General features: G+C 40.0%; 2 protein-coding genes and 1 pseudogene across 13 annotated transcripts in view; 1 reads left to right on the top strand and 2 right to left on the bottom strand.

Annotated features, from left to right (window-relative positions):
- The window catches only part of LOC117669164 (sulfotransferase 1C1-like), a 41,345-nt gene extending 19,361 nt beyond the window's left edge, over nucleotides 1-21,984 (top strand). For 2 of the 10 annotated variants that reach the window (XM_034423398.3, XM_034423400.3), the window contains 8 exons: nucleotides 15,225-15,317; nucleotides 15,424-15,598; nucleotides 16,349-16,477; nucleotides 16,560-16,657; nucleotides 17,298-17,424; nucleotides 19,567-19,661; nucleotides 20,138-20,318; nucleotides 21,673-21,984. In XM_034423398.3, the coding sequence (XP_034279289.2) occupies nucleotides 15,427-15,598; nucleotides 16,349-16,477; nucleotides 16,560-16,657; nucleotides 17,298-17,424; nucleotides 19,567-19,661; nucleotides 20,138-20,318; nucleotides 21,673-21,785 (915 nt within the window). In that variant the 5' untranslated portion in view covers nucleotides 15,225-15,317; nucleotides 15,424-15,426 and the 3' untranslated portion in view covers nucleotides 21,786-21,984. Of the gene's footprint in view, nucleotides 1-6,676; nucleotides 6,991-10,117; nucleotides 10,233-15,224; nucleotides 15,318-15,423; nucleotides 15,599-16,348; nucleotides 16,478-16,559; nucleotides 16,658-17,297; nucleotides 17,425-19,566; nucleotides 19,662-20,137; nucleotides 20,319-21,672 lie in introns of those variants that run through there. The other 8 variants (XM_034423394.2, XM_087891899.1, XM_034423401.3 and 5 more) reach the window with 7 other exon arrangements.
- Nucleotides 344-4,359, bottom strand: LOC117669167 (sulfotransferase 1C2-like; annotated as a pseudogene). Its single transcript, XR_015733702.1, has 7 exons — nucleotides 4,149-4,359; nucleotides 3,898-4,023; nucleotides 3,718-3,814; nucleotides 2,358-2,484; nucleotides 1,962-2,056; nucleotides 907-1,087; nucleotides 344-525 (listed from the first exon to the last, which is right to left on the bottom strand). The product of XR_015733702.1 is annotated as a sulfotransferase 1C2-like (transcript).
- Nucleotides 6,248-10,297, bottom strand: LOC117669166 (sulfotransferase 1C1-like). Of its 2 annotated transcripts, none has more exons than XM_087891900.1 (5): nucleotides 10,281-10,297; nucleotides 9,514-10,197; nucleotides 9,135-9,229; nucleotides 8,108-8,288; nucleotides 6,248-7,492 (listed from the first exon to the last, which is right to left on the bottom strand). In XM_087891900.1, the coding sequence occupies exons 2-5, from the start codon at nucleotides 9,578-9,580 to the stop codon at nucleotides 7,380-7,382; spliced, it is 456 nt and encodes a 151-aa protein (XP_087748026.1). In that variant the 5' UTR covers nucleotides 9,581-10,197; nucleotides 10,281-10,297; the 3' UTR covers nucleotides 6,248-7,379. The 2 variants fall into 2 exon arrangements, with proteins under 2 accessions (XP_087748026.1, XP_087748027.1); XM_087891901.1 differs by lacking the exon at nucleotides 10,281-10,297 and having other exon boundaries at nucleotides 9,514-9,654; nucleotides 10,100-10,197.
- Nucleotides 21,985-27,754: the final 5,770 nt, after the last annotated feature.

The following is a 27,754-nucleotide window of genomic DNA, read 5'->3' as shown; positions in this document are numbered from 1 at the left end:
ATTTGCCACAAGTTTTTCTCCCAACAGAAACCTGATCAAGACATGGAGAGAATGATATGCTATGTTTGGTTATAATTTAGATCCTTATTTTCTTACTCTTTTTTTTTTCTTGCATAATGCACAAGCTGAATTCATGTAAGGGTAAAATGTAAATTATGTGTGTCTCTCTGAGATCTTTGGGGAAAGGGCAAGGTTATTCAAATAAAATGTACTCATTCTTTATCTCATCATCAGAGCGAGTGATTATGAGGTTAACTCTTTCTGTTCATCTCAGGGCAATTCCTTTCCAAGGGAAAGGCTTATAAAATGACAAGCCCACTCTTCACAAAAGGACCTTCTACCATTGCTTGCAAATTTCTTTAATTCAAGTAGAAATCAGCTGATGAAAAAGTCTTTCTTGAAGGCATTCTGTTTATAACTCTGTGCGGAACTTCAAGCCAGTGTTGCCTAGTTGTTGAGTGCAGATTTCATCAAGCTGTTGGCTTTGAGCCACTGTGAAGTGTTCCTTCCAATCCCCTACGGTGCCTAGTGACGAATAAAACAATTTAGAGAAAAAAGAAAAAAAACCTCAACAATCTGAATTTCCAGCATTTTTTCTTCAAACCCAGTGTTTCTTACTCTTGGCTATGTTAAAATGTGCAGACCTCTAGGAGTTGAAGTCCACACATCTTAGCCTGGTCAAGGCTGAGAAATACCCTTCTGACCCAACAGGTTTCTGCACTCTTTCTCAACCAATTTGACTGCTAAGAAGTCCTTCTAATTTGGTCACCTCTTTCTAGTTATTTTGGGAACTATTCTGGGCAGCAATATACTATCGTATTTTCTTTTTACTCTTCCAACTGCTCAACACAAAACAAAACAGCCCCCTTCCCATCAGATGCAGCTAGAAATTAGTTACTCTCCCACCTTTTCTCATAAAGGGTGACACATTTTGGTCCATTACAAATGAAGGCATGTTACTGTAATTAGCCATTGGGTTGTCTTTCATTCCCTCAAATGTGGTGTGCTGCACAATCTTATCCAGGATTGATTCTGAAAGCTCTATATTCAGGAACTGAGCTACTTTCTGGATTTCCTGAGCTGGGTTCTGTGGAGGGAAAGAAAGATTAGAGCAAGAAGTGTAGTGAATTGGGTTGTGAGAATCCAATTTCATCTTATAGAAAGTCTTGTTGAGGAGAACATGTTTCTGTGTGCTCTTCACACCCTGTGTTTTGTTGAGATAATTAGGAGCTTTTAGTTAATTCATTCCACTCATTTAGCTTTTCCCAAAATAACTCATGTTCACATTGTCCAATAAGGCATTCAGATTTTCTATGACTTGTGATAGACCAGGGTCTCCAACCCACGGTCCGTAAACTGACACCAGTCCATGGCCTGCAAGGAAGCAAGCGAAGCCCCCATCCGAGCACAGGTGTAACCACAAAACCACACTCCCATCTGGTCCACAGAAAAACTGTTCTCCACAGAAGTGGTCCGTAGCACCCTTAAGTTTGGGGACCACTGTGATGGACCATAATAGAGCAATGGAAAAAATGAGGAAAAACAATGAACCTTTTATCTTTGAAATCCAAATCTGTTTAGCAATCTATAGCCATCTTTTCAACTGTGATTGCATGGAATCCCAGATTCTGCAAGCGATTGCAATTGAAAAAATAATAAACACACTTTTTTTGACACAGTGCTACTCAGATGCCAATCTCCTTCTTTGTGGTTGGTATGTATGTGTATTTTGTGATTAACAGGCCTGTATTTAAACCTGATCACAATGTGTAGGATTTGATTTTCAAAATGTTGTATAAAATTGAGTTACATTTTTCTCTTAAAAATCACTATTAAAAATATAGTAAAAAAAAAGTGACCCTTATTTGATGAACATTAATAGTTAGAAGTCCTAAGGTTCTCTTTAGTGGAAAATACCACCTGAGTATGTCTGTATGTGTAAATGTATGAGAGATGCTTACCTCTTTTATGTCTTCATAAAAGAGGTACAAAATTGAATGACGGTCTTTAGCCTCCCACCAACCACGAACATGATCAAACCATGAGCCTTAACCAACTGCAAAAAAGAAAAAAGAAAAAATTCAGATTAGAAATTAGAAAATGATATACAGTATCCAAATCTGCTTCAGCCATTTCCCCAAACTGTAAATCTAGAAAATAATTAGCATGGGATTTTCCTGTATTTTTATCTTCTTTTTACAAGAACCTGTTCACTCCTCACCATGTGTGTTATTAACCAAAAAGTTCCATTTGTCTCCTGTGTTATGAAACTCAATGAAAGGGTTATCAGGATCACCTACTCCCCTAAAACATGCAGGTAAGAAGCTTTGTTCTTTACATAAATAATGTCTACTTACCTTTCCCAGCAATGAAATTCTCCAGAAAGTCTTCCCATTTTCCCGGATTTTCAAACAGTTTAAGCATGTGTTGAAAATTGAAGTAGGAGACAGCACAGTCCTTGGGATTTCTGGCCACATAAATGATCTGTGAAAATAAAACTTATGGGGAGCATACGTTGATGGACACTCAATTTATGGGGACTATTTGATGGGTCCAGGCCATTGGTAAACTCCCTTCCAGATAGTATTCAAGTCCAATGCTACTTAGAAGTTAAAGAGCTTTAATTTAATCATTCATTTGTTCCCAGGCAAACGATTTAAGATTAGAGCAACCTTGGTGAGGAGGGCAGAATGGGTTCCCAGATTTATGTTGCTTGTTATGGACAAAATACCAGTATTATAACAATGATGGGTCTTTGGTGCTCTCTGTTTTCTTGCAAACATTTAATTACCCAAACTAGGTAACAACATTAAGAAGTATTGTAACAATCAAGGGAAAAAAGGAAAATGTCCTCCTTCATATCAAATGTAGGTTATGCTTGCTTGTTCTTCACTGCTATATGGTGACAGACTGCCATGAACTGTGGGGAGGGGGAATGAAGGGAGGAATGCTTGGGAAACGAAAGTAAACACTGGGCCTCCTTGAGCCACTGCTTCAAGGTCACCCAGCTGGAAGAAGGAGTGGGACATATACCAAACTGCACTTGGACTGACTGTTATGGAAGCATCTTGCTTGAACCTATTAGTTACACCAGGATAGACAGTGAGAGAGTTAAGGGAGGAAAAAGTAGAATTTAGGGATTTTGGCACACAATTCTGAGTTCTGGCTTTGCAATACTGCAATACACTTGATCTCTAATAAACTATATCTTTCTCAACAAATGGAGCCAAGGATTGTTTCTATTTAGAGGTTTAAGTTGTGGCAGGGTGACAATGTTGTAGAACAGAACCCTGGCAGTGTAAATTGATTCCAAGATCAAACATGCATCAGATTAAATTCTGAGTCTGCTTAGGCTCAGTGACATTATCTTCTCTAAGTGAAATGTTTATGAGATAGGGAAAACATTTAGAAATTTTGGGCTGTTCAAACATAGTTAATTCCTGTTTCCTTGAACTATTCTTCAAATGCAATCACCACCTATGACCATATTGTGCTGAATAGGGATGGTGAGCACTGTAGTCCCACAAGTACCAGATTGGAAAATATAGATCTTGTTCACCTCTGAACAAATGCTAAATTGAGGGGATTCTGAAAAAGTAGAGTGCCTGGGCTGTAAGATAGGAAAGCATTACATAATGAAACCCTACACCTTGGTGAACATTGATACATTGAGTAAAGAGTTCCAAATCTATGAATCCCATCTCCAATAGTTCTAACCTTGCAATTTTGTTCCAGAAAGAAGTTGGCAGGAGTTGAACTGGAAAATGAGATTTGAGGGTTCGCGGGGAAGGCATTGCTAATGCCAATTCAAAGCCTGCAAGGTCAGAGAAGACATTCACACATTGCAGAGTAAAGTGTTTAATTCTACTTGTTTCCCTCTGTGCCTGTGAGACTCACCTGAAGGGATGGGCTTTGGAAGGAAAAGTTCTATGTAGGGGCTCCTCTCGTAAATGGGTGTGCGGGCACATTTCTGTGCATCTCTATGCTGGACCACGTCCACAATTTCTTGTATCCATGTGGTCCCTACCAGGAAGGAAGGAGAAAAGCTATAGGGAATAGAGAATTCATCCAGCTGTCATGGCTATCCACATTTCCTGGTTCTCCTTCTCCCATAGCTCTGCCAGTCATTCTCATGGACTCCTCTTTACCTGCTTTGGGATAAGTGCAGAGAAGAAGGTAATCAGGCCGAGCTTGAAAGCCACGTATTAGATTCCAATTCTCTACCATTTCAATGGGCATTGGGATTCCTTCAATTTCCACCATTTTGGAGTGGTTGATATATTTGTTTTCCAAACTTTCCATCTCTGATTTGGGGTTCACCCACAACACAGCAAAAGAGATATTATTGTATGGTACTTCTTAGTCACTTGTGCTTTCTTTAGCTGAGTTGTCAGAATGTACACTCTCCGATCCACTTGCTTTTTCACTTCTGTTATGGACTTTTAGCTTTCTGTCTACTCCTCCCTCTTAACAAACTGTCTGGGTGGGGCATATCTGTTGAGGCAGATTTGGAAATACTTCTAAGTTTCAGGTAGATATTTCTCACATATGAAAACCGAGCAACCAGCTTCTGTCTCTTTTCCAACTGGATGAATGAATTGTATACATAAAATAATTCTGTGCAAAAATTGCTGACCAAGACTTTTGATTTCCACACCATATCTCTTAACTATGCAAAGCATAGAGACATGAGCTGTATTTAATCTGAACATAAGCAGTGCTCTGCTAGATCAGACCCCTGGCCTATCTCACCCAGCAGTCCATTCTCACGGCGACCAACCAGTTGGGCAAGGAAGCCATTGGTTTCCCAGACAAGACTAATATCTATTGATCTCCCATTTGAATGAAGTATACGGTATCTAAAATAAAATTTAATGTCAGTTCTGATCTCATGTCATCAGTTTTTGGTGTATGACCACTAACATGTATTTTTGTGGCCTAGAAACAACCTAATATCAACATTAATTAATCTCTTGCATATTTACCCCAGCTTATTTCTTTGAAGTTCTCCTTTAGTTTTATTCCTAAAATGGCAACAATCCTGTGGATGTGGAGGGGTTTAGAGAGTATCCAATGAACTAAATGGCTGATGCGAGAACAGGGTGGGTTTTCCTAGCTCCAACCCAACATATTGACAACTATTGTGTAGATTTTATTTTTAAAAAACAGATTATTTTCCTAAGGAAACCCACCAGGGTTCCTCGAATAGAATAGAATAGAATAGAATAGAATAGAATAGAATAGAATAGAATAGAATAGAATAGAATAGAATAGAATAGAATTCTTTATTGGCCAAGTGTGATTGAATACAGAAGGAATTTGTCTTGGTGCATATGCTCTCCGAGTACATAAAAGATACGTTCATCAAGAATCATAAGGTACAACACTTAATGATAGTCATAGAGAAACAGTCAATATAAATCTTAAGGATACCAGCAACAAGGTTACAGTCATACAGTCATAAGTGGAAGGAGATGGGTGGTGGGAACGATGAGAAGATTAATAGTAGTGCAGACTTAGTAAATAGTTTGACAGTGTTGAGGGAATTATTTGTTTAGCAGAGTGATGGCATTCGGGAAAAAACTCTTCTTGTGTCTAGTTGTTCTGGTGTGCAGTGCTCTATAGCATCGTTTTTAAGGGTAGGAGTTGAAACAGTTAATGTCCAGGATGCGAGGGGTCTGTAAATATTTTCACCACCCTCGTTTTGACTCGTGCAGTATACAGGTCCTCAATGGAAGGCAGGTCTTTCAATATTGAAAGAAGGTCTTATTAATGCCATAATGGTGGCACTGTGTGAAAATAGGTTCTCAGGAGATCAGAAGTAAGCAGCCTATAACTATATTACTCTATTACGAAAACAATGAACATGTAGAACCTGGCCCTTCGCCCCACCCCTTTTTTTTTCCCCCAAAAAAGAGACTGGCTTCAAGTCTATGGCATCTTTTTTTTGACGCTCACAGTAGAAACTTTCCTATTTTTAAACCTCAATTTCACTATAAATAGGGCTCATGTTTGTTATACTGAATCACTGGTTTCTAGCCTGGAGCCTTAACCACTTTCCTTAAGCTGTTAATATGGATGTTGCCCATTGGTGATATAATTTAACGCTGTCCGTTCTGAACCCCATGATGATTTGATTTCCTTCTCTGAATTTGTACCAAATACAAGTTTACTCCAAGCATATAGCAGACTATTGGGGACTCTATACATTATGTTTTCCAGGACTAAAAACAAAGATCATCCCACAAAAGATAGATACTTATTTTATTCTGTTGTTCATAAATCTTAATTTTAAGCTGGTCTAGATACATTCTGCTGGGCAATGTGGGCTACATTTTAAGGATTAAGTTTGAGAAGAAGCATAGGAAGAAAAGGTTGATTAATCAGTGGGGATCACAATCGTAAATAATACTCCCTTGTCTTCTTATTTTATTCTGCAATTCATAAACCTTGATGTTGATGGACTAGATCTATTGTCTGTAGGTGATGCGAGCAACGTTTTAAGGATTAAGTCAGAAACAAAGGGAAGGAAGGAATGGTTGATTTAGTTACTTAATTAATTTTCATCACAACTGTAAATAACACTCCCTTGCCTTCTTCCTGAATAACTCTTCTTCAGCCAGGGATCACTGCTGTCAGATACTGGAGGGTGCAGGCAACTTGGCTTTGCTTGCAGAAGGCCTGCAGGGAATCTCACAAATGGCAATCATGTGACTGTGGCACATTGCAATTGTCGTAGGTGCAAGCCACTTGCCAATCAGTCAGATTGTGATCACATAACCACAGGGTTGGTGGGACAGCTGGAACTTGGAGGATTGTCATAAGTACCACTCTTTCAGTGCTGTAACTTCGAAAAGATGCAGAACAAGTGGTTGTTAAAGGAAGATTACCTGTCTACTTAGCAGGGCCAAGAGTGAGAAGTTTCGTTTGGCAAGATTTATGGATATTGGCCATTTGCTGCAAATTTCTCCAAAAACAGATGTGATCAGGGTAAGGGGAGAAGGCTATGCTACGTTTGGCTATAATTTAGGTTTTTGATCATCTTTGTTCTCTTTTTCTCCTTTTTCTTGCACAATCCACAAGCTGAATTCCTGTAAGGATAAAATGTATCCTTACCACAAATTATATCTGCCTCTCTGAGATTTTTGGGAAAAGACATGATGCAAAGGTTATTCAAATAAAATGTACTCATTCTTTATCTCCTCATCACAGAGAGTAATTAAGAGACTGACTCTTTCCATTCATTCTCAGGGGAATTATGAGGCTTATAATCACAAAAGGACTTTCTACCATTGCTTGTAAATTCGTGATTATTTCTTTTAACTCAAGTAGAAATCAGTCTGAGAAAAAGTCTTGCTTGAAGGCATTGGGAAGTCTATTTATAGCTCTGTGCGGAACTCCAAGCCACTGTTACTTAGTTTTTGGGTGCAGATTTCATCCAGTTGTTGGCTTTGAGACATTGTGAAGTATTCCTTCCAGTCACCTACGGTGCCTAGAGATGAGGAAAATATTTAGAGAAAGACAAAAATATATTCTCAACAACCTGAATTTCCAGATTTCTTTCTTCAAGCTCAGTGCTTCTCAGCCTTGGCCTTGTTAAGATGTCCGGATTCTGGGGACTGAAGTCCACACATCCTCACATGGACTTGGCTGAGAAACGCTGTTCTGACCCAATTTCTGAACTCTTTCTCACAGCCGTTTGACTGCTAAGAAGTCTTTCCACTTTGGATAAGTTGGAAACTTATCAGTGAGCGATCCAACCTAGACATACGGAGAAATTTCCTGACAGTGAGAACAATTAGTTAGTGAAACGGCTTGTCTTCGGGAGTTGTGGGTGCTTCATCACTGGAGGTTTTTAAGAAGAGACTGGGCAGCCACTTGTCTGTCATGGTACAGGATCTCCTGTTTGAGCAGGAGTTTGGACTAGAAGAATTCTGAGGTCCCTTCCAACTTTGTTATTCTATTATTGTCACCTTTGTTCCAGTTACTTTGGAAATTATTTTGGACAACAATATAATAGTTCCTTTTTATTTTTCTCACTGCTCAACACAGTCCCAAATGCTCCCCTTCCCATCAGATGTAGCTAGAACTTCGTTATTCTCCCCACCTTTTCTCATAAAGGGTGACACTGTCTGGTCAAGGACAGAGGAAGGTATGTTGCTGTAATTAGCCATTGGGTTTTCTTTCATGCTGTCAAATGCCGTGTGCTGCACAATCTGATCCAGGACTGATGCTGTAAGATCTATACTTAGGAACTGAGCTACTTTCTGGATTTCCTGAGTTGGATTCTGGGAAGGAAAAGAAAGATTAGAACGAGACATGAAGTGAATTAGATTGTGAGAATATAGAAAGTCTCATTCGGAAAAGATGTTTGTATGTGGTCTTCATCCCCCCATGTTTTGTTGTCATAATTAGGAGCTTCTAGCTAATTTACTCATTTAGCTTTTCTCAAAGTAACTTGTGTTCACACTGATCAATCAGTAAGGTTTTCAGATTTTCTATTCATTGTGATAGACTACAACAGAGCAGTAGATATAGCAGAGTGAGGAAAACAATTAACGAAAAGTAGTTGCACCTTTTCCCTTCAAAATCCAAATCTGTTTAGCACTCTGTATCTATCTTTTCAACTACAAATGCATGGAATCCCAGGGCTCCACAAATAATTGCAATTGGAAAAACAAATTTTTGAACTTTGCAAGTCAAACAATGATATCATACACAGTGGGGGGAATTTTTACACATTGCATCATAGTTGCCAGTCTGATAGTTTATGGTTTGTGTGTGTATGTGTAATAAAGTTGTGACTATTAGGTCTGTATTTTTAACCAGATCATATATCTGTAGGTGATTGTTTTTTTCAAAATCTTACATAAAATTGTGCTATATTTTTATCCCTATTGCTTAGGCTTGTGGTTTTTAATAAGTTTACTATTCAATATTTTCAGGTTATGTTTCTGGTTTAAATAGCATTAATTAACTTTCTATCCCAATTGTGATTGTTAATTCAGGGATCACCTATAGAAAAAATGTGAACCTTATTGGTGAACATTAGTAGTAAGAGGTTCTAAGGTTCTCTTTAATGGAAATTATTACCTGAGTATGTTTGTACATATAAATGTATGAGAGATGCTTACCTCTTTTAGGTCTTCATAAAAGAGGTACAAAATTGAATGACGGTCTTTAGCCTCCCACCAACCACGAACATGATCAAACCATGAGCCATAACAAACTACAATGAGAAACTCAAATTAGAAATAGAAAATGTTATATAGTATCCAAACTGTAAATCTAAATTACAAATATAGAAAATCTAGGGGAAAAAATTAGCACCAGATTTTCCTATATTTTTATCTTCTTTTTACGAGATCCTGTTCACTCTTCTGTGTTATTAACCAGAAAGTCCCACTCATCTCTTGTATCATGAAACTCAATGGAAGAGTTATCAGGATTATCTGCTCCCATAAAACATTCAGTTAAGAAGTTTTGTTCTTTACATAAATAGCCTCCACTTACCTTTCCCAGCAATGAAATTCTCCAGAAAATCTTCCCACGTTCCTGGATCTGGAAGTAATTTATTCATGCGGTGGAAATGGAAGAAGGAGACAGCACAGTCCTTGGCATTTCTGGCCACATAAATGATCTGTGAAAATAAAACTTATGGAGAACATAAATTGAAGGAAGTTCAACTTATGGGAACTATATGATGTGCCTGAGCCTTTGGTGAACCTCCTTCCACATAGCAATCAAATCTAATTCTGCTTAGTTTTTCAAGATCAGTCAAAGTTGATTAGGTGCTGTAACCTCACCTAAATCTGATCCAGTGGAAAGCAAAATTTAATGTAAAAGTTGCAGACTTTTCCTTCTTGACTGCTGAAACTTTTCTTTCTTGATTGCTGCTGTGATTTTTTTTTGTATTTTTGCATTTAATTAACTTTTGTATTTAATTCACTTATATCAAATAATTTCATATCTGTTTAGAACTAAGGCACACTATGCATGGCTATAGGTTGGGAAAGCATTACAGAACAAAACTCTACAGTAAACATTGAAATACTGAGTAAAGAATTCCAGATCTTTGAATACCCCCCGTAGTTCTAACCTTGCAATTTTGTTCCCAGAAGGAAGTTGGCAAGAGATGAACTGGGAGATGAGATTTGAGGGTTCGTGGGGAAGGCATTGCCAGTGCCAATTCAAAGCCTGCAAGGTCAGAGAAGACATTCACACATTGCAGAGTAAAGTGTTTAATTCTACTTGTTTCCCTCTGTGCCTGTGAGACTCACCTGAAGGGATGGGCTTTGGAAGGAAAAGTTCTATGTAGGGGCTCCTCTCGTAAATGGGTGCACGGGCACATTTCTGTGCATCTCCTCTATGCTGGACCATGTCCACAATTTCTTGTATCCACGTGGTCCCTACCAGGAAGGAAAGAGAAAAGCTATAGGGAATAGAGAATTCATCCAGCTGTCATGGCTATCCACATTTCCTGGTTCTCCTTCTCCCATAGCTCTGCCAGTCATTCTCATGGACTCCTCTTTACCTGCTTTGGGATAAGTGCAGAGAAGAAGGTCATCAGGCCGAGCTTGAAAGCCACGTATTAGATTCCAATTCTCTACCATTTCACTGGGCATTGGGATTCCTTCAATTTCCCCCAGTTTGGAGTGGTTGATAGATTTGTTTTCCAAACTTTCCATCTCTGATTTGGGGCTCACCCACAACACAGCAAAAGAGATATTATTGTATGGTACTTCTTAGTCACTTGTGCTTTCTTTAGCTGAGTTGTCAGAATGTACACTCTCCGATCCACTTGCTTTTTCACTTCTGTTATGGACTTTTAGCTTTCTGTCTACTCCTCCCTCTTAACAAACTGTCTGGGTGGGGCATATCTGTTGAGGCAGATTTGGAAATACTTCTAAGTTTCAGGTAGATATTTCTCACATATGAAAACCGAGCAACCAGCTTCTGTCTCCTTTCCAACTGGATGAGTGAATTGTATACATAAAATAATTCTGTGCAAAAATTGCTGATCAAGGCTTTTGATTTCCACACCATATCTCTTAACTATGCAAAGCATAGAGACATGAGCTGTATTTAATCTGAACATAAGCAGTGACTTTCCTCTTTCCTCCTACTCCTCCCTTTTAACAGCTGCCAAAACTGGAATTCAACTTGAATAGGTATAGGTGGAGCATATATAGGGTATAGGTAAGAGCCTTGGTGGCACAACAGATTAAAGTGCTGTTAAGTAACACCAGCTGCCTGCAGTTACTGCAAGTTCGAATCTCACCAGGCTCAAGGTTGACTCAGCCTTCCATCCTTTTGAGATAGGTAAAATGAGGACCCGGATTGTGGGGGCAATAAGCTGACTTTGTATAAAAAAGAACATCGCTTATGGGGGGCCTGAAAGTCCTACTAAGCAGGTATATACAAAAATATGAAGGCTGTTGCTTAACGCATTGTAAGCCACCCTGAGTCTCCGGAGAAGGGCGGCATATAAATCGAACCAATAAATAAATAAATATGTTGTGGCAGAATTGAAAATATCTGTATGTTTCAGGTAGATGTTTCTCCTATGTGTAAACTGGGCATCCAGCTTCCATCTGTTTTTCAGCTCCATTAATGAATTGTACATATAAAATAATTTTGTTCAAAAGTTGCTGATCAATACTTCCTCACCAAATGTCTTAACTATGCAAAGCAAAAGTATGGCATCCAGAAGACCTGAGTGGAAAGTTAAGATACGAACTGTATTTAATATAAGAATGTAACCAGTGCTCTGTTGGATCAGACCCCTGACCTCTCTAACCCAGCAGTCTGTTTTCACAGTGGCCAACTAATTGCACAAGGGATCCCACTAGTCTCCCAGTAGATGACCTTCAGACAAGACTAATAACTATTGATCACCCATCTGTATGAATTAAATTTAATGTTGGTTCTTTTTTTGTCAACAATTTTATTTTATTCAAAAGGTCAAAATACACAATCCAAAAGAAAAAGATTAAAGACAAAGCAAAAAAAGTGAATTAAAAAAAGGACAAAAATACAAATTATCCCTCCCAGTAAAATGCTGTCAAATCTATTGCAACAATAAAACCATATTTTTCGGAGTATAAGACGCTCCGGACTATAAGACACACCTACCTTTTTTGGTGAGGAAAACAAGAAAAAGAAATCTGCCTCTGCCTCCCAACAATTTTGCCTCATTGCAGAAAACAGCAAAGAGCTTGCTTTACTTTCCGTTTCGTTTTCAGCATAGCTTGATTAGCACAAGAAAAAAAGAATCTGCTCCCAGTAATTCCTTCCTTGCAGCAAGCAGCAGAGGCCCGTGCAAAACAGCTGAGAGTCAGGAGGCTGATCCAACCGACAATCAACTTGTACTAATCAGGCTGTGCTGAAGCTGAAAGGAGCTGTTTCTTCTTGCTGCTTGCTGCAAGGAGGTAAACTGCTGGGAGGCAGAGACCAAAGGGTGGGGGCCAATGGGTGGGTGTATAAGACACACCTAAATTTTCACCCCCTTTTAGGGGGGAAAAGGTGCGTCTTATGCTCTGAAAAATACAGTAACTCCCCCCTTGTAAACAGTTTCAAAATAAGCTTGTACATCTATTTGCAATCCAGTTGACCTGTCACACATTGCATATATGAAAAGAAAATAGTTAACAGGTTACGCAACAGAAATTTTGAGTAGTTCGGAGAACTAGCAAATGCCACCTCTGGCAGGCCCCACAGTGGGGTGGGAATGGAGATTTTGCAATATCCTTCCCCCAGGAGTGGGGAGAGAATGTGGATTTTGCAGTATCCTTCCCTGGAGTGGGGTGGGAATGGAGATTTTGCAGTATCCTTCCCCTGCCCCGCCCACCAAGCCATACCATGCCCACCAAGCCACGCCCACAGAACCGATAATAAAAAAATTTGGATTTCACCACCGCCTTGGGCCAGTCACTTTCTCTCAGCCCTGGGAAGCAGGCAATGGCAAACTGCTTCTGAAAATCTGCAGGAACTTGTTCAGGTAGCCACTGGGAATTAACACTGACTCAAACGCCCATACACACACATAGGGTTAACTTATTAAAGCTCTGCAAATTTTATCTTTAAATTAGCAAGGCAAGCACACTTGAAAAATAAAGAAAGAAGAATATTTCCTCATTCTGAACACTAATCCAATACACAAAACAATAGAAAAACGCAAAAGCTTATTTATTTATCCTTCTATTTAGTAGCTCAGACAAAGAGAGATATAAATTACCCTGGTGTTCTGGAAAATTATGCAATTGCACCTGTTATGGATTTTGGAATGAATTGCTCCATGGAGGTAATTTGTCAGCTGAGTGAACTTGAACATAAGTCTGTAATTCTGCATGTTGGATCTTATCTTTAGTTTGTTATATCCTGTAAATCCATGGCAGAATGGAGTAAGAAAACAGATATGTACATTCCATAATTAAATCAGTGGCCATCAGATTCCATACAACTTCTTCCATTTCTATCTCACCATTACCTTGTTAAATTAATCTCGTTCCTCTTCCATAGTATTGCTATTTGTACTTGAGGTAAATGCAAGTAAGAAAGTCAGTAGGTTAAAAGTGAAATTCTTAATGAATGCCAGGTTCTTTTCAGTACCATTGGAAGAAGAGACTTCCTTATTGGGGTATATAATGGTCTGTTTCAAATTCTCTCTGGCCAAACAATGTCGACTGGCGGCCCCCAGGGGGAGAGCCTTCTCTGTGGGGGCACCTGCCATCTGGAACGAGCTCCCCCCGGAGATACGGAGGATCCAAGACTTACGCATCTTCCGCCGCACCCTAAAAACGTTTTTATTCCAACAGGCTGGTCTGGCCTAACTCTCCTTTTAAATTAGCTTTTAAATTGACTTTTAAATTGGGTATTAAAATCTCTTTTAGATAAATTGGATGTTTTTAATCTCTGAGCCTAAATTATTTAATCTGTTATTAATAGTTTTTAACTTTTGTATGTCTTTGTATTTTATTTTTGGATGTTCACCGCCCTGAGTCCTTCGGGAGTAGGGCAGTATACAAATATGAAAAATAGATAAATAAATAAATAAATAAATTTAAGATGCATTACATGGCAGGGCAGGAATAATCTGTATAAAGGAAGGTAAAATTCCTCATTTCCAATCCGATAGTCACCATGGAACGAAGTTGAAATAAAAAGGCATGCTCCCTGAGATGTTAAATCAAAGGATAGGTTGCTAAATTATAGTTTCTCTACTTGTACAAAGTAAAATTAATTCAGCTAGCTAGAATCTGTTTCTGGAAACCCTTAATGAATGATACAGCATACTTGAGTCCCCAACTCAGTTGCTGTATAAGTTGAGAAGTGATTCAGATCTCAGTTTCACTTTTCCTAGATAAACTTGGGCAGAATTGGTATTGCATTTTCATTTTTAGATTGGCAGAGCTTTTTTTGCACATATATCATACAACCTTGGTCTACCCTAGACATTATACTGTAGTTAAATGAGGAGCAAAGAATTGTATTTGCCTCAGTCACGTTAACTACCATAGCTAATGGTACAGAACAGTGGTGAAATCCAAATTTTTTTACTACCGGTTCTGTGGGTGTGGCTGGGTGGGTGTGATGTGGCTTGCTGGGTGTGGCAGGGGAAGGATATTGCAAAATCTCCATTCCCACCCCACTCCAGGGGAAGGATATTACAAAATCTCCACTCCCACCCCACTCTGGGGCCACCCAGAGGTGGTAGTCAAAATTTCTGCTACTGGTTCTCTGAACTGCTCAAAATTTCTGCTACCGGTTCTCTAGAACCTGCTGGTCGGTTTCACCCCTGGTACAGAACATTGCTATATATATATAAAACACTGTTTGCACCCAGGATAGATGTGGAAGTTTTCCTAAATAATGCAAAAGATTTCAAACCCTAGGAAAAAGTATATTTAATATATTTATTTACTATCACATATATAGAAGCATCAGGGATTTCTATTTTGAATAAGTATTTTATTAAACAACAACAACATTTTAGCAACCAGTAATAGCAACAGGGGATGTGCCTCCTCCTTCTGACGTTCAGCACATCTGTAATCACTTCTGACTGATACAGTAACTGACAATGAATGCAGCTGGGGGCTTAAAGAGTGAGTGGCTAAGTTGTTCATTTAACATAGGTGAAGGTCCAGGCTAAAAGTGTAAATTTAGGATTAAGTAATATTAGTAAGCAAACATTTTTCTCCATTTCATTCTTAACTACTCAGTCAATTGGAGTGTGCAGACCTGGAAGAAAGCTAAACACTGAGGCATACAAAAAGAATTATTGGTTGACCTGAAGAACATTGGAGGATCAGTTGGTAAGATCAACAATTGAATGAAGCAGAGGAAAGACACTGATAGGATGACTGGGATAAAATCAAGAAAGCACAATTTTCTGATATTATCTTTTCTCTCCACAACCAGAATATGGAGCTACCTTCTAGCCTTGAAGATTTGGACTCCAAATTTGTCACGCGTTGTTCACTGATAGAGATCGAAGGAGTTTCTTTGCCCACCACAACTGCAGAACACTGGGATCAAATAAAAAGCTTCCAGGCACGGCCAGATGATCTTCTCATCTGCTCTTACCCCAAAGCAGGTAAATGTCAAAGAGATAAATAGTGGGACCCTGATATCAAAGTGGGGAGAGGGCTCCCCCCCCCAAAAAAAGGCACTGGAAGTAAAGGTCTACATGTTGTGCTGCTTAAGTGTTTTATTTAAATAAAATTTAAGGAATTCATTAGTAAAAGGGCCTACAAAAATTGTAATTGGACCTTTTTTATTCTTGGGCTTACAAAACAACTGATACTAGCGCAAAAGAAAAGTCTTGAGGAAGGAAAAGTTTGGTGACAATTGATTCAGTAGACCAGACTGATGGAAATATACTGTATGTACTCTGATCCAGTGTATTTTGCTTTCCCCATCATCTATTATCTCTCTGGGATAATGTGATCACTTTCTCTCTCTCTTTCTTCTTTCTTTCTTTCTTTCTTTCTTTCTTTCTTTCTTTCTTTCTTTCTTTCTTTCTTTCTTTCTTTCTTTCTTTCTCTTTAATCTACTTTTTCTCCTCTTAAGGTAAAGTTGGTTTCTCAGAAACTCTTTCTGAGCAACTCTAAACATTGAGATGGCGAAGAGACGATGGGTTCAGAGCAGTCAAGATGGCAGCCATGACCACACGATTAAAGCCCCACCCCTTTTAAAAAATGACAGAGAGGGTTTCAATTCATGGTCTTGACAGCCATTTTGATTTTGTTGACTCTGTTGTGATGCCCATGGGAAAATAGACCCTCAAGGTTTTACATTTCCTAAGAACTCTCCATGTTGTACTCTCTACTCTTCTCCTTTCCAGGGAGCACCTGGTTGCAGGAGACTGTAGACATGATCCAAAATGCAGACAATCTGCAGAAATGTGCTCGAGCCCCCATCTACAAGCGGATGCCCTTTCTGGATATGTTTCCTCCAATCACCTTTCCTTCAGGTGAGCATCTGCAATGAGAACGATGAGAATCTTTGTCAAAACTTGCCTGAATGTTTTTCAGACTTGAACAATGTCGTTTCAGACTTGGACAATGCAAAAGCAAGACCTTCTCCACGCTCACTCAAAAGTCACCTCCCTGTTCATCTCCTGGCTCCATCCTTTTGGGAACAAAAGTGCAAGGTCAGGACAATTGGGGTGGGGGTGATGGGGTGGTGGAATGGTAGGAAAGCAGCTTAATCTAAATTGGCACTACCTTCTGTTTCCTGGCTTGATGACAACTTAATAGGATGTTGGGCTCAGCTTTGGTATCTGTGACTTGATCAAGAATTTATAAAATCTTGACCAAATCAATGCTCCTCCTTCAACTTTCAGAGTTTGTATGCGGTTAATAGTGGTGAAATCCACATTTTTTTACTACCGGTTCTGTGGGTGTGGCTTGGTGGGTGGGGCAGGGGAAGGATACTGCAAAATCTCCATTCCTACCCCATTCCAGAGGAAGGATACTGCAAAATCTCCATTTCCACCTCACTCTGGGGCCAGCCAGAGGTGTTATTTGCCGGTTCTCAGAACTACTCAAAATTTCCTCTACGTGTTCTCCAAACTGCTCAAAATCCGCTACTGGTTCTCCAGAACCTGTCAGAACCTGCTGGACTTCAGCCCTGGGTTAGTTCTTTAACAATATTTGTGTCTTGGCCTTTTCTTTCTTTTTCTTCTTTCTGGACCAAACACTAGAGATAGAGCACGGGCATTGCTTCACGTAGGAGCGATAGGGAGGGAAAAATTGCTTTTGCATTCTCCCTTGTTTTCCTCTTTTCTTCAGGTAATCTATATTGCCAGGAATGTCAAGGACACCGTGGTTTCGTATTTCCATTTTCATCACATGAACAAAACCTTGCCACATCCAGGAAACTGGGGAGAGTTTCTGGATAAGTTCCTTGCTGGGAAAGGTGAGTAGGACTGGTCTAAAGAGCTACAGCTAGCAGTTTGTTTAGTGACGTTTCAAAGTCACAATGGCACTGAAAAAAGTTACTTATCACCGTTGTTCACACATTGCAACATCCCCTTGGTCATGTCATCAAAATTCAGAGGCTTGGCAACTGACTCATATTTATGACAGTTGCAGAATCCCAGGGTCAAGTGATCACTTTTTGCAACCTTCTGACAAGCAAAGTCAATGAGGAAGCCAGAATCACTTAACAACCATGCTACTAACTTAATAACTGCAGTGATTCACTTAACAACTGTGGCAAGAAAGATCGTAAAAGGGGGCAAAACTCACTTGACAAATGTCTTTCTTAGCAACAGAAATGTTGGGCTGGATTATGGTCATAACTTGAGGATTACCTGTATTTCCTCCAAACCATGCCACATTCCACAACTGAAAACCCTGTTATACCCATGCAAAAAACTGTTATTGGGATAATGAAATATCGAGGGAAAAAAGGGGCCATGACTAAAAAAGCTTAGAAGCTGAGAGACTCTTCAGATGTGCACATTTGCTGCTATCTTATAATTGGATATACTAGCTTGTAGTAATTTCCTTCATTTGCAACAGGGGTGAAATATAAAATTTGTTACTACCAGATCTGTGGGCGTGACTTGGGGGGGGGTTAATGTGATGGTGGGTGTGGCCAATTTTTTTTTTTTAACTTTTCAAAGCATTTTTTCTAATGCTTTGAAAAGCCTCTGCCAATCAGACAACTCAGCTGGGATCGTCAGAGAGGCATTTTAAAAAATACCTCTCTGCCGATCAGGCAACTCAGCTGGGAGTTGCCAGAGACTTGTCAAAGCATTTTTTTTACCATTTCTTCGGCCAAGAGGTTGCAGAAAAAAATGCTTTGAAAAACCTCTGATGATCCCAGCTGAGCCACGCGAGCATCAGAGGCTTTTTTTTTTTATTTTTAAAAGCATTTTTTCTTCGAAAGATGTTGTAGAAAAAATGCTTTTAAAAGTTAAAAAAAAAAGCCTCTGATGATTGTGCGGCTCAGCTGGGCATGCGGGGGTGTGTGCAGGGATTTTTGCTACCGGTTCTCCGAACCACCCACCGCCATCGCTACCAGATCGGGCGATCCAGTCCGAACCGGGAGCAATTCACCCCTGATTTCCATGATAATACAATTCCATGGCTACGTGGCAAATTAGCACTCTAAGGTTTGCAATGCTTCATCACAGACAAAAGGGATCCCTGTGCCATTTGCAATCAGCATGCTGACCCTCACATTGTGTGAAATTGGAAGTGTTTGTTTATAAGGCACTTATAAAGTTCACGTAGAGTTCAATTCAATCCAATCAGCATAGCGCTGGAAGGGACCTTGGAGATCTTCTAGCCCCTGATGGAGAGCCTATGGCATGTGTGTCTGAGGTGGCATACAGAGTCATCTTTCCAGGCATGCAAGCTGTCACTCAACTCACGTGCAGCTGCGCATGTGCGCACGCCCCAGGTGGTGTTCGCACGTCCGGTGCACATGTGTGCAATTCAGGAGACCCAGCCGGAGCTCTCCTGTGCATGCAAAGATGGCGTTCGTGTGCGTCCATTGTGTGTGTGATAACCGTGCACATGTGCAAATGGTGCTATTGCATGCACAGCGCACGGGGAACCGTGTGAAATATGCGTGCATGGGCAGATGGTGCAATTGCACATGCAGCGCACGGGAGAGCCATGTGAAAGCCACACGCATGGTGTGCAGATGGTGTGGTTGCGCGCGCAGTGCATGGGTGGGTGCACACAAAAACTGTGAGCATGCACAGATGGTGCAGTTGTGTGTGCAATGCATGGGGAGTAGCCACACATTAGCACAGATCGCACACGCAAAGCGCACAAAATGCGTAAAGTGCATAAAGTGCATTACCTGTTTGCCACTCGGTGAATAAAAGGTTTGCCACTATTATTCTAGCCTAGCCCTCTGCTCAAGCAGGAGACCTTATACCACTTCAGACAAGTGACTGTCCAGTCTCTTCTTAAAAACCTGCAGTGATGAAGCTACAACTTCTGAAGTGAACTGTTGCAAGTCGACCTGTGTTTTCTTTCTTTCTCCTTGGGAAGAGAGGTTGAAGTAAACTTTCCTGTGTTCTCTGATGTCTGTTTCTAGTTATCTGTGGCTCATGGTTTGATCATGTCTGTGGCTGGTGGGAGGCCAAGAAACGCCACCTGATCCTTTATCTCTTTTACGAAGACATGAAAGAGGTGAGAAGCTTCCCTTCCCGTAACAAAGAAACTTGCTGCAAAAATGTTTCAGAGAGGGAATTCAATGATACAGGCCAATCTTTCTCAATTGGGTTCCGTGGAGTTTTAAGGTTTTGCAAGAGTTGATGATCAAAAAATAAATAAAACTTTGTTTCTTGAACTTTGTACAATGCCACCGCTCATAGGAATGTGAATGTTTATGCACCATAACTTAGCTGCCAGCTTGCCACTTCATTATTGTTGTAATTGGATGATAAATATAAATTGTATAGTGAAATTTTCTCTTTGCTTTTGTCATTTTTATGCTGCGTTTCCCGGAGGCTTGAAAATTATTTCAAGAATTCTTCCTAGCTAAATGTTTGAGAAGGTCCGACAAAGACTTTGGATTGAGATGTTCAAACAAATATGGCCAATCTCCTGTCAGTAACCCTTAGCACTTTTTTCCTTCCCGTTAACCATTTCAGCCCTTTCCCTAGGATCCAATTCGGGAAATGAGGAAAATAGCTCAGTTCCTGGAATTAGAGGTTCAAGAACTGGTTCTGAATCAGATTTTGGAGCACACCCAGTTTGAGAGCATGAAAAGAAACACAATGGCTAATTATCATAATGTGTCTCCCTATCTCATGGACCACACCGTGTCACCCTTCCTCAGAAAAGGTGAGGATGGAAACCAGAGCGGGCAGATGGGGAGAGTGAATAAGCAATCAGATTTGACGCTTTCTAAATGTGGCAGGGAGGGTCCCACTTGGCAACACTGGTGAGATCTGATGTATTACAGTGTGGGAAAGACATTTGAAGGTGGGGGGGAAGAGATGCTGCTTAGGGAACAGTCAGATAAGAGACAGCAGGTAGAGCAAGAAGCTCAGCATGGATTCACCCTAATTTTATCAAGCTGTAAAAGAGATGGCAGGAAATTATACTTTCAGACTTGCAAGATTCTGTCAGTGTAGATTTAAATTAAGTAGAATGACCCTATCTGGTCTTGTTTCCTGTCTGTATACCTGGCAAGGCTGACACCTGGGGAGGCTTTAGCTCCAAACCCATGATGGGTGTCAAATTTTGGAAAGGTGATCCTTGCAATGTTGAAATGCAACTGAGAGGTGTGGGAAAGCAAACTGGAGGAGAGGTGAGCTACTACAAAAGACAAGTTATCTAAATCAGCAGTCACCAACTGGTGGTCTGTGAGAAAATTTTGGTGGTCCCCAGAAAAAATTATTTGCATTTTTTATATTGCACTAAATCAGGGGTCCTCAAATTACGGCCCCTGGTCCAGATACATGCAATGAACATTTATGTTGCTGTAGAGAGTCTCCCCCTTCAGGGTATTTTTGTGCAGGTTGGAGGGGGGCAGAAATTCTGACTTGGGGTCTGCTTCAGCCTCCTGGTACAAGGCTTTGGATGAAGGTTGGAGGGAAGTACCACTGGTGGCGAAGAGCCAGAGACCTTGTTCCAGTGGGACAGCATCATGGCCTGGAACTGGCTGACCATCTCAGCCCACTGAGCTGCCAGGCGTCGGTATCTGGCCTTGCATTCCTGCAGATCTTTCCTCTGTTTGGAAAGCCTATGCTCGTAGTCCTTAGTGAGGTGCTTCTGCTAAGCCTTCTTCTCAGTCAGATCCAATTTGGACTGAGCCAGCTGTTTTGCCAACTCTTTCTCATGGTGGCTGCTTAGCTCCAGCAACTGCTTCCCGTTGGGGCCCTAAAGAGCCCGGGCGGGCAGGCGAGGAGTAGCGAGTAGAGGCTGGCAAGGTGCCCCTCAATGTGAGTGACATTAAGTTGGCCATGGCCCCCAGTCACATGACCATCTTGCCACGCCCACCCAGCCAGTCATTAGGCAGATCATATTAGTGGTCCATGGGATTTAAAATTATGAATTTAGTGGTCCCTGAGGTCCGAAAGGTTGGTGACCCCTGATCTAAATCCTGCTGGATTAGAATAGCAGAAAAGTAGCCGGGGAAACCTGGCAACTGAGTTTTGTTTCTCTCCTCTCTGCCCCCCCCCCCATTCTGCAGGTATTGTTGGTGACTGGAAGGAACATTTCACAGTGTCTCAAAGTGAGCAGTTGGATGGCATTTGTAGTCAGTTGCTGGAAGGCAGCGGCCTGACCTTCCGCACAGAGCTGTAAAAGCAGTTCTTCTCCTCCATACAGCCTTCTCAATCAAGCCTGGTTAAATTATTAATCTTTCTTGCATTTAATAAAATAAGCCATGGATCCATAACCAAATGAGAATTCAAGCTTTACTGTGCATCTCTTTAAAAAGCTAATTCTTGTTCAAAAGCATTTGTCGTTGCCAATTAAATTTCCTTTTGCTGAAATTCTCTAATTGAGTTGCTTGGTCTCTGATTTCCTATATTGTAGGATGGAAAAAGGAGGATTGCCTGGTTTTATATTTAAAGACTTCTCTCTTAAGTTTTACTTAAACTTTCTTTTCAATGGCTTAAAATATTGCTCCTAGGAAAAGCATTTCAAAAGGAAAGTGGGACGAGAAAAAAGGAAGGCAATAGATAGAAATAATTGCAAATGTGGTCACTTTCCTGATATTCCAATCCCACGAGGGCCAAATATGGCTCTATTTCATATATTTTATGTTTACTTTTTTTTTAAAATCAAGTTTTATTGGTTTCCCCCCCCCCACATTCACCCACATCTTTTTTGAACAGAGTATTGGCCATATCATAGCTCCCACAGAGAGTGGCTCCTCAGAGTGCTGTCGGCCAAACAATGCCGACTGGTGACACCCAGGGGGAGAGCCTTCTCTGTGGGGGCACCAGCCCTCTGGAATGAGCTGCCCCTAGAGCTCCGTCTTAGCCCCAACCTGTATACTTTTCGCCACGCTCTTAAGACCCTCTTGTTCCAGCAAGCCAGACTGGCCTAATACGGATTTTATTATGGGTGTATGTGTGTTTTAATTTGCGGGCCAATTTTATATATTGATCTTAATTTGGTTTTAAATTTTATAAATCTATGTGTTTTAATATGGCTGTATACCGCTCTGAGTCCTTCGGGAGAAGGGCGGTATAGAAATCTAATAAACTTCAAACTTCAAACTTATACAATTTATCAAATTCAAATACATTTTACTCAATTACAATTTCTGCCACAATTTTCTTTTCCCCCTTTTTTTAATCATATCTCAATATTTCTTTGCTTACTTATATAAACAACATCTTCATTCGCCCTCAAATTCTAATTTTCCTGCTTATTCATATTTATTCTCTTTTATTTTTTAACCATTCATTCTTATCTTAGTATATTTATATATGTTCGGGTTTGCCTTTCTTCCATTTCATCTTTTTTTGTTGTACAGCAATCTTTCTTCTCAATCCTGCCATCTCCCTCTCTTCTTTCCTTCTTACTTTCTTTTTCCCTCCTCTCCTGCTCCTCTCTACTTCCTCTTCCTTTCTCCTTCTCCTCCTTTCTTCCTCCCTGTCTAGCCCTCTCTCCTATTCTGATTTCCCCTCTCTTCCTTCTTCCCGTCTCTTCCATCCCTTTACTTTACTTTATAAAGATTTACTTTATTTACCATTTTTATGCTGTTTGGCTCAACTTCCTCCATGGAAGCTGGAGTTGAAATTGGGAAAGATTTCTCTCTCCTCCCCACACCTCTTATCCAGCATGCAGTAAGGAAGCAAGTCAAATATGGGTTTGTGTCGTTTTTTGCAAGCACTTGAGGGAATTTAACTGGGTTTAAAAAGATAAAAATGTGCATGGATAGAGTGCTCCCCCTGGTGGCTATGGCCATGTAGCTTTCTTGGTGTATTTATTAATTGTCGTGGATCCAAAGTCCTAAGTAGAAGGTGAGCCATCATAAAGAGGAGAGACTGTCTATCACACATCCTCAAGTATGATGGGTGAAAAGCGGAATCCGTGTTTAAGTGTGTTTCTTCTGTCCCTGTGGAAACTGGAACAGCTGCTTCTCTTCCCTCTTTTCTTTTTGCCTTTCCCCAGCCATTCCCATGTCCTTGCTTTCAACATTTGCTTCATCTTATGGGCTGTCTGCTAAAACGAAGCAAGGCTATGGCATGCACTTGAAAGAAAACCGGGATGCCGGTAATTGTGGAGTAAGTCTGGCAAGAACAAAGAATGTTTATTCACAGAGAACATGCAGGCATAATACTTGTATCAGTTCTAGGTGGTTAGATGACTGATAACAGTAACAAAGAGTCAGACATCCTGCACACCTCAGCTAGAAATTAGGAATAGGGACTATCAGATATATATTGATGGTCGTGCTCATTTGGTTCTATGAGGAAGTTATTTGGTCAATACAGCTTCAGGTTCAAAAGTTGTTTTTATTATTTACAAATATATACATGCATACGATAATGAACAGGGTGTCCTGTTACATTTTGACCCTAACTGTATGACTCAGATGTTGAGAGGAGAGAGAAGTTCACGTGTTGTCTCGCTGAGAGATAGATGAGAGAGAGAGAACAAAAAGGGGAAGATATCCAAGTGGTTTCTAGGTAAGAGTCCAATAAGAAAGTTCATTGGCTGATATAGTCACATGTGATGTCTGTAAAGACTTAACCCCTTCTAGTCTCTGGTGCATCATATGCAGGCAATATCTGACAGGGACAGCCTGAAGCAAATACGATGTGTATTATATAACTTCTGGAGCATTCATCATCCAAGGTTTAGGAATAGGGACAGCTAGAGACCAATAGGGCAATTGTTAAATCATTACTAAAATGTTTATTAGATTATTTGTTTTATATATCCCACCTTCCGCTTTAATGAAAATGTATAAAGGTTTCTCAATTCTATTGTTCAGAGTTCATTGGCATTTTCTAGCCTGGACACTTCAATAAAAGGAAACAAAATCTGCATCTCATGTCTGGTGATCCTCATCGGCTTCAACACCAGGCTCCGACCTGAATTGGAGAAAACAATCTACTATTGTGTAGATAATCCTTGACTAAAATGGACTCTGCCTGGTAAAAGAGCAGCAATCGCGGATAAGCTGAAAATGGCAGCCATTTCTGGGATGTTGCCATGTGCTCCAGGGATGAACCACTCTGTTTCTGCTTCTCTATTGTGGGTTGTACAGTGCTATGAAAAGCTCCAGAGGTTTCCTCAGCACTTCAAATATTGTTTTAGGAGAGCAAAACGGGGGCTGGGGGACAGACTTCCAGACCTGGCCACCATTTTGGCATCATCGCAAGGAATTGTAGGCATTCTGAAAATGGGCGCTTTCAGGAGGCAACCACGCAGTCCAGGATCGAGTGACCTGCCCTTCTTCCCTCAAAATGAGGACTGGAGATTTTCAAAAGATAAATGTGCAGTGAGAGATGGGTGAGTATTGGGGAGCAGGCCCAAGACCTGCAGGGACCTGATTAAGCAAGATGGAGAGACGGGGAGGGCGCACTGGAGTATCCCTGTGATCAATGACTACCATGGCACTGCAGTGGCCATAACTTCAAAACAAGGTCACAAGTGCTTTTTTTGGGGGGGGGTGTTCCTGTTTAATTTTGGTGGCTAAGTGACTGGTCATTAAGCAAGGACCACCTGCGTTGTCATCAAATCAACTGCTTTCCCCTCTTTCTCGCTTGCTTCAAACCACAGTTCAGAGATTTTTTTGCAGGGAGAGTTTAAAAAGTCAAGATGATGACCACAAACCATTTCTTTTTTTATGTTCATTGAGATAGAATGGATCTAATTACAGATAGTCCTCCACTTATAACCATAACTGAGCCCAAACTTTCTGTTGCTAAGTGAGACATTTGTTAAGTCAGTGTTGCCCCATTTTACGACCTTTCTTGCCAGAGTTGTTATGCTAATCATTGCAGTTGTAAAGTTAGCAACAGAATTGTTAAGTGAATCTGGCTTCCCTCTTGACATTGGTTATCAGAAAGTCACAAAAAGGTGAACACATGATTCTGGGACTCTGCAACTGTCATAAGTACATTGTCAAGTATCTGAAATCTGATCACATGTCCATGGGGATGCTGCTTTGGTTGTAAGTATAAAAAACAGTCATTTTTTTATTTTTTATTATTATTATTTTAATTTTTTTAATTACTAACATTACAAACAACATATACAATATTTCACCCTGTGCTATACATAAGAAAGGAAGATTTGGTTCTTCGGATATATCCTCATGATCGCCAATATCCACGTTCTCGGGGTACAGGTACTGAAGCATCCAATTTTCACAGCGCATAGTCCACGAATGGTTTCCAAATTTTCCAGAAAATATCTTCTTTATAGTCACCATTTCTAATTTTAATATCACATGTCATTTTATCGTTTAAAGCTAATTTCCACATTTCACAATACCATTCTTCTATTCTAAAATTCACATCTAATTTCCAATATCTGGCTATTATAATTCTACCCATTATAGTCATAATTCTAATCAATTCTTTCTCATATTTTGTTGGTTCTATTTCCTTAATTATCAACAGTAATATAGTTTCTGGTCTCAATATTATTGCTTTCCCCATCATTTCAAATATCATTTCCTCCAATTGTTGCCAAAACTTTTTAACTTTATCACATTTGTACCACATATGTTCATAAGTCCCTAATTCCATATCACATCTCCAACATTGTTTACTAATTTTGTTATCCATCAATGACAATCTTAATGGAGTCAAATACCATTTCCAAACAACCTTATAATTATGCTCTTTAATCCTTACAGATAAAGTCTTCATAATTCTACTCTTCCAATTCACATTCCAATCTAAATCTGATATTTTAATATTAAGTTCTTTTTCCCAATTCATCTTCATCACCCTTTGTAGTTTTCCATCAAAATTTATAATCTTATATATCTTACTGTCATGAGTGTTTCCAGGATTGCTGTGGCTACTTGCCTACTCACAAACAGTATGGTTTCAATCAAGCCATCTCCTGTTTGTAATTACCTGCAAGCCTTCCCCGCCCTAGTTAATTGCAGGTTAACTCCCTATATAAGCAAGGACCTTTTCGCTTGCTACTCGGGCCTAGACTCCTGGTTTAGGCCTAAATGCACAGCTCCTGCAAGAAGCTCAGTGCAACGCCGCAGATGGGAGAAGAATGCAGATAAGGACCCCAGATGCCGTTGCAGAGAAACTCCCATGGATGCTAGCCCTTTGCTGTTTTGTAGCACGCAAGCTATCATCGGGACTGCTGTTGCTGGACCTTTTTCCTCCCACAAGCTTCAAGCAATGTTTGCTGTTTGAACTGTTTTTACTTCAGGTGACTTTTAGCTGTGATGTTTGTGCTGCCCCCATTTTGATTACCTTGATGATGTATTGACGCCGAAGCTGCTTACCTTCATGCTAGCTTTATTCTCTTGTGAACTGTTTCGGTATTGTGGAGAGGAATCTAGGGAGATAGCCTTGCTTCACATACCCAGATAAGACTTTGTTTTTAATGTGCTTTCTTAAAGACATAGTGCTTTTGAAATGTTTTAAAGTAAATTATATTTTTACACAAGATGCCTCTGTCAGAATTATTTCAGTCTCAGTGTGTTTGCTCATGCGCTGGTTCACGGTCCGGGGTACCCCTCAACCCCATTTCATAACACTTACTAACGAGTCCCTTTAGCCCAACTTCATCTTTCATAATTTGGAATACTAAATGTTCAAATTCAGTTTTACTTCTACTTATCGAACAATTGTCCCTTACCTTCTTAGTCTATTTTTCTATCTGTATTTTTTCAAACCAGCCTAAACCCAATTTTTCAATGATTTCTTTTTTCCTCCTTTCATTTTCTGAAGTTTTTAACCAATCTATTATAGTTTGTATATTTTCATCTTCCATTATCCTATCACGACTTATATTAGTTTTAATCGGCCAATTTTCAATTGTCTTCCCTAAGAAAATTATATCTGGAATTAAAATTTTAACAAATTTATTCCAAATTTTACTCAGTCCCTTTAACCAATAGCTATTAATTACACATTTTGATTTTGCTTTATCTAAAAACCATGTTGAGCCAAATCTCTTGATGTCTTTTAATTCTAAATCTCTCCAATGACTATCTTCACCTTTAAATATTTTTACCACAGTCCGAATAGCATAAACCCAATAATAACTGAGTAGTTTGGGGATTCCTAATCCACCTTCCTTTTGATTTTGATACCACATTTTCTTCACTA

This window comes from Pantherophis guttatus, chromosome 4 (genome assembly GCF_059756535.1).
Source record: "Pantherophis guttatus breed Tessera chromosome 4, ASM5975653v1, whole genome shotgun sequence".
NCBI classification, from domain to species: domain Eukaryota; kingdom Metazoa; phylum Chordata; class Lepidosauria; order Squamata; family Colubridae; genus Pantherophis; species Pantherophis guttatus.
Note: the sequence above shows the minus strand (reverse complement) of the source record. Positions and strands in the feature narration are given on the sequence as shown.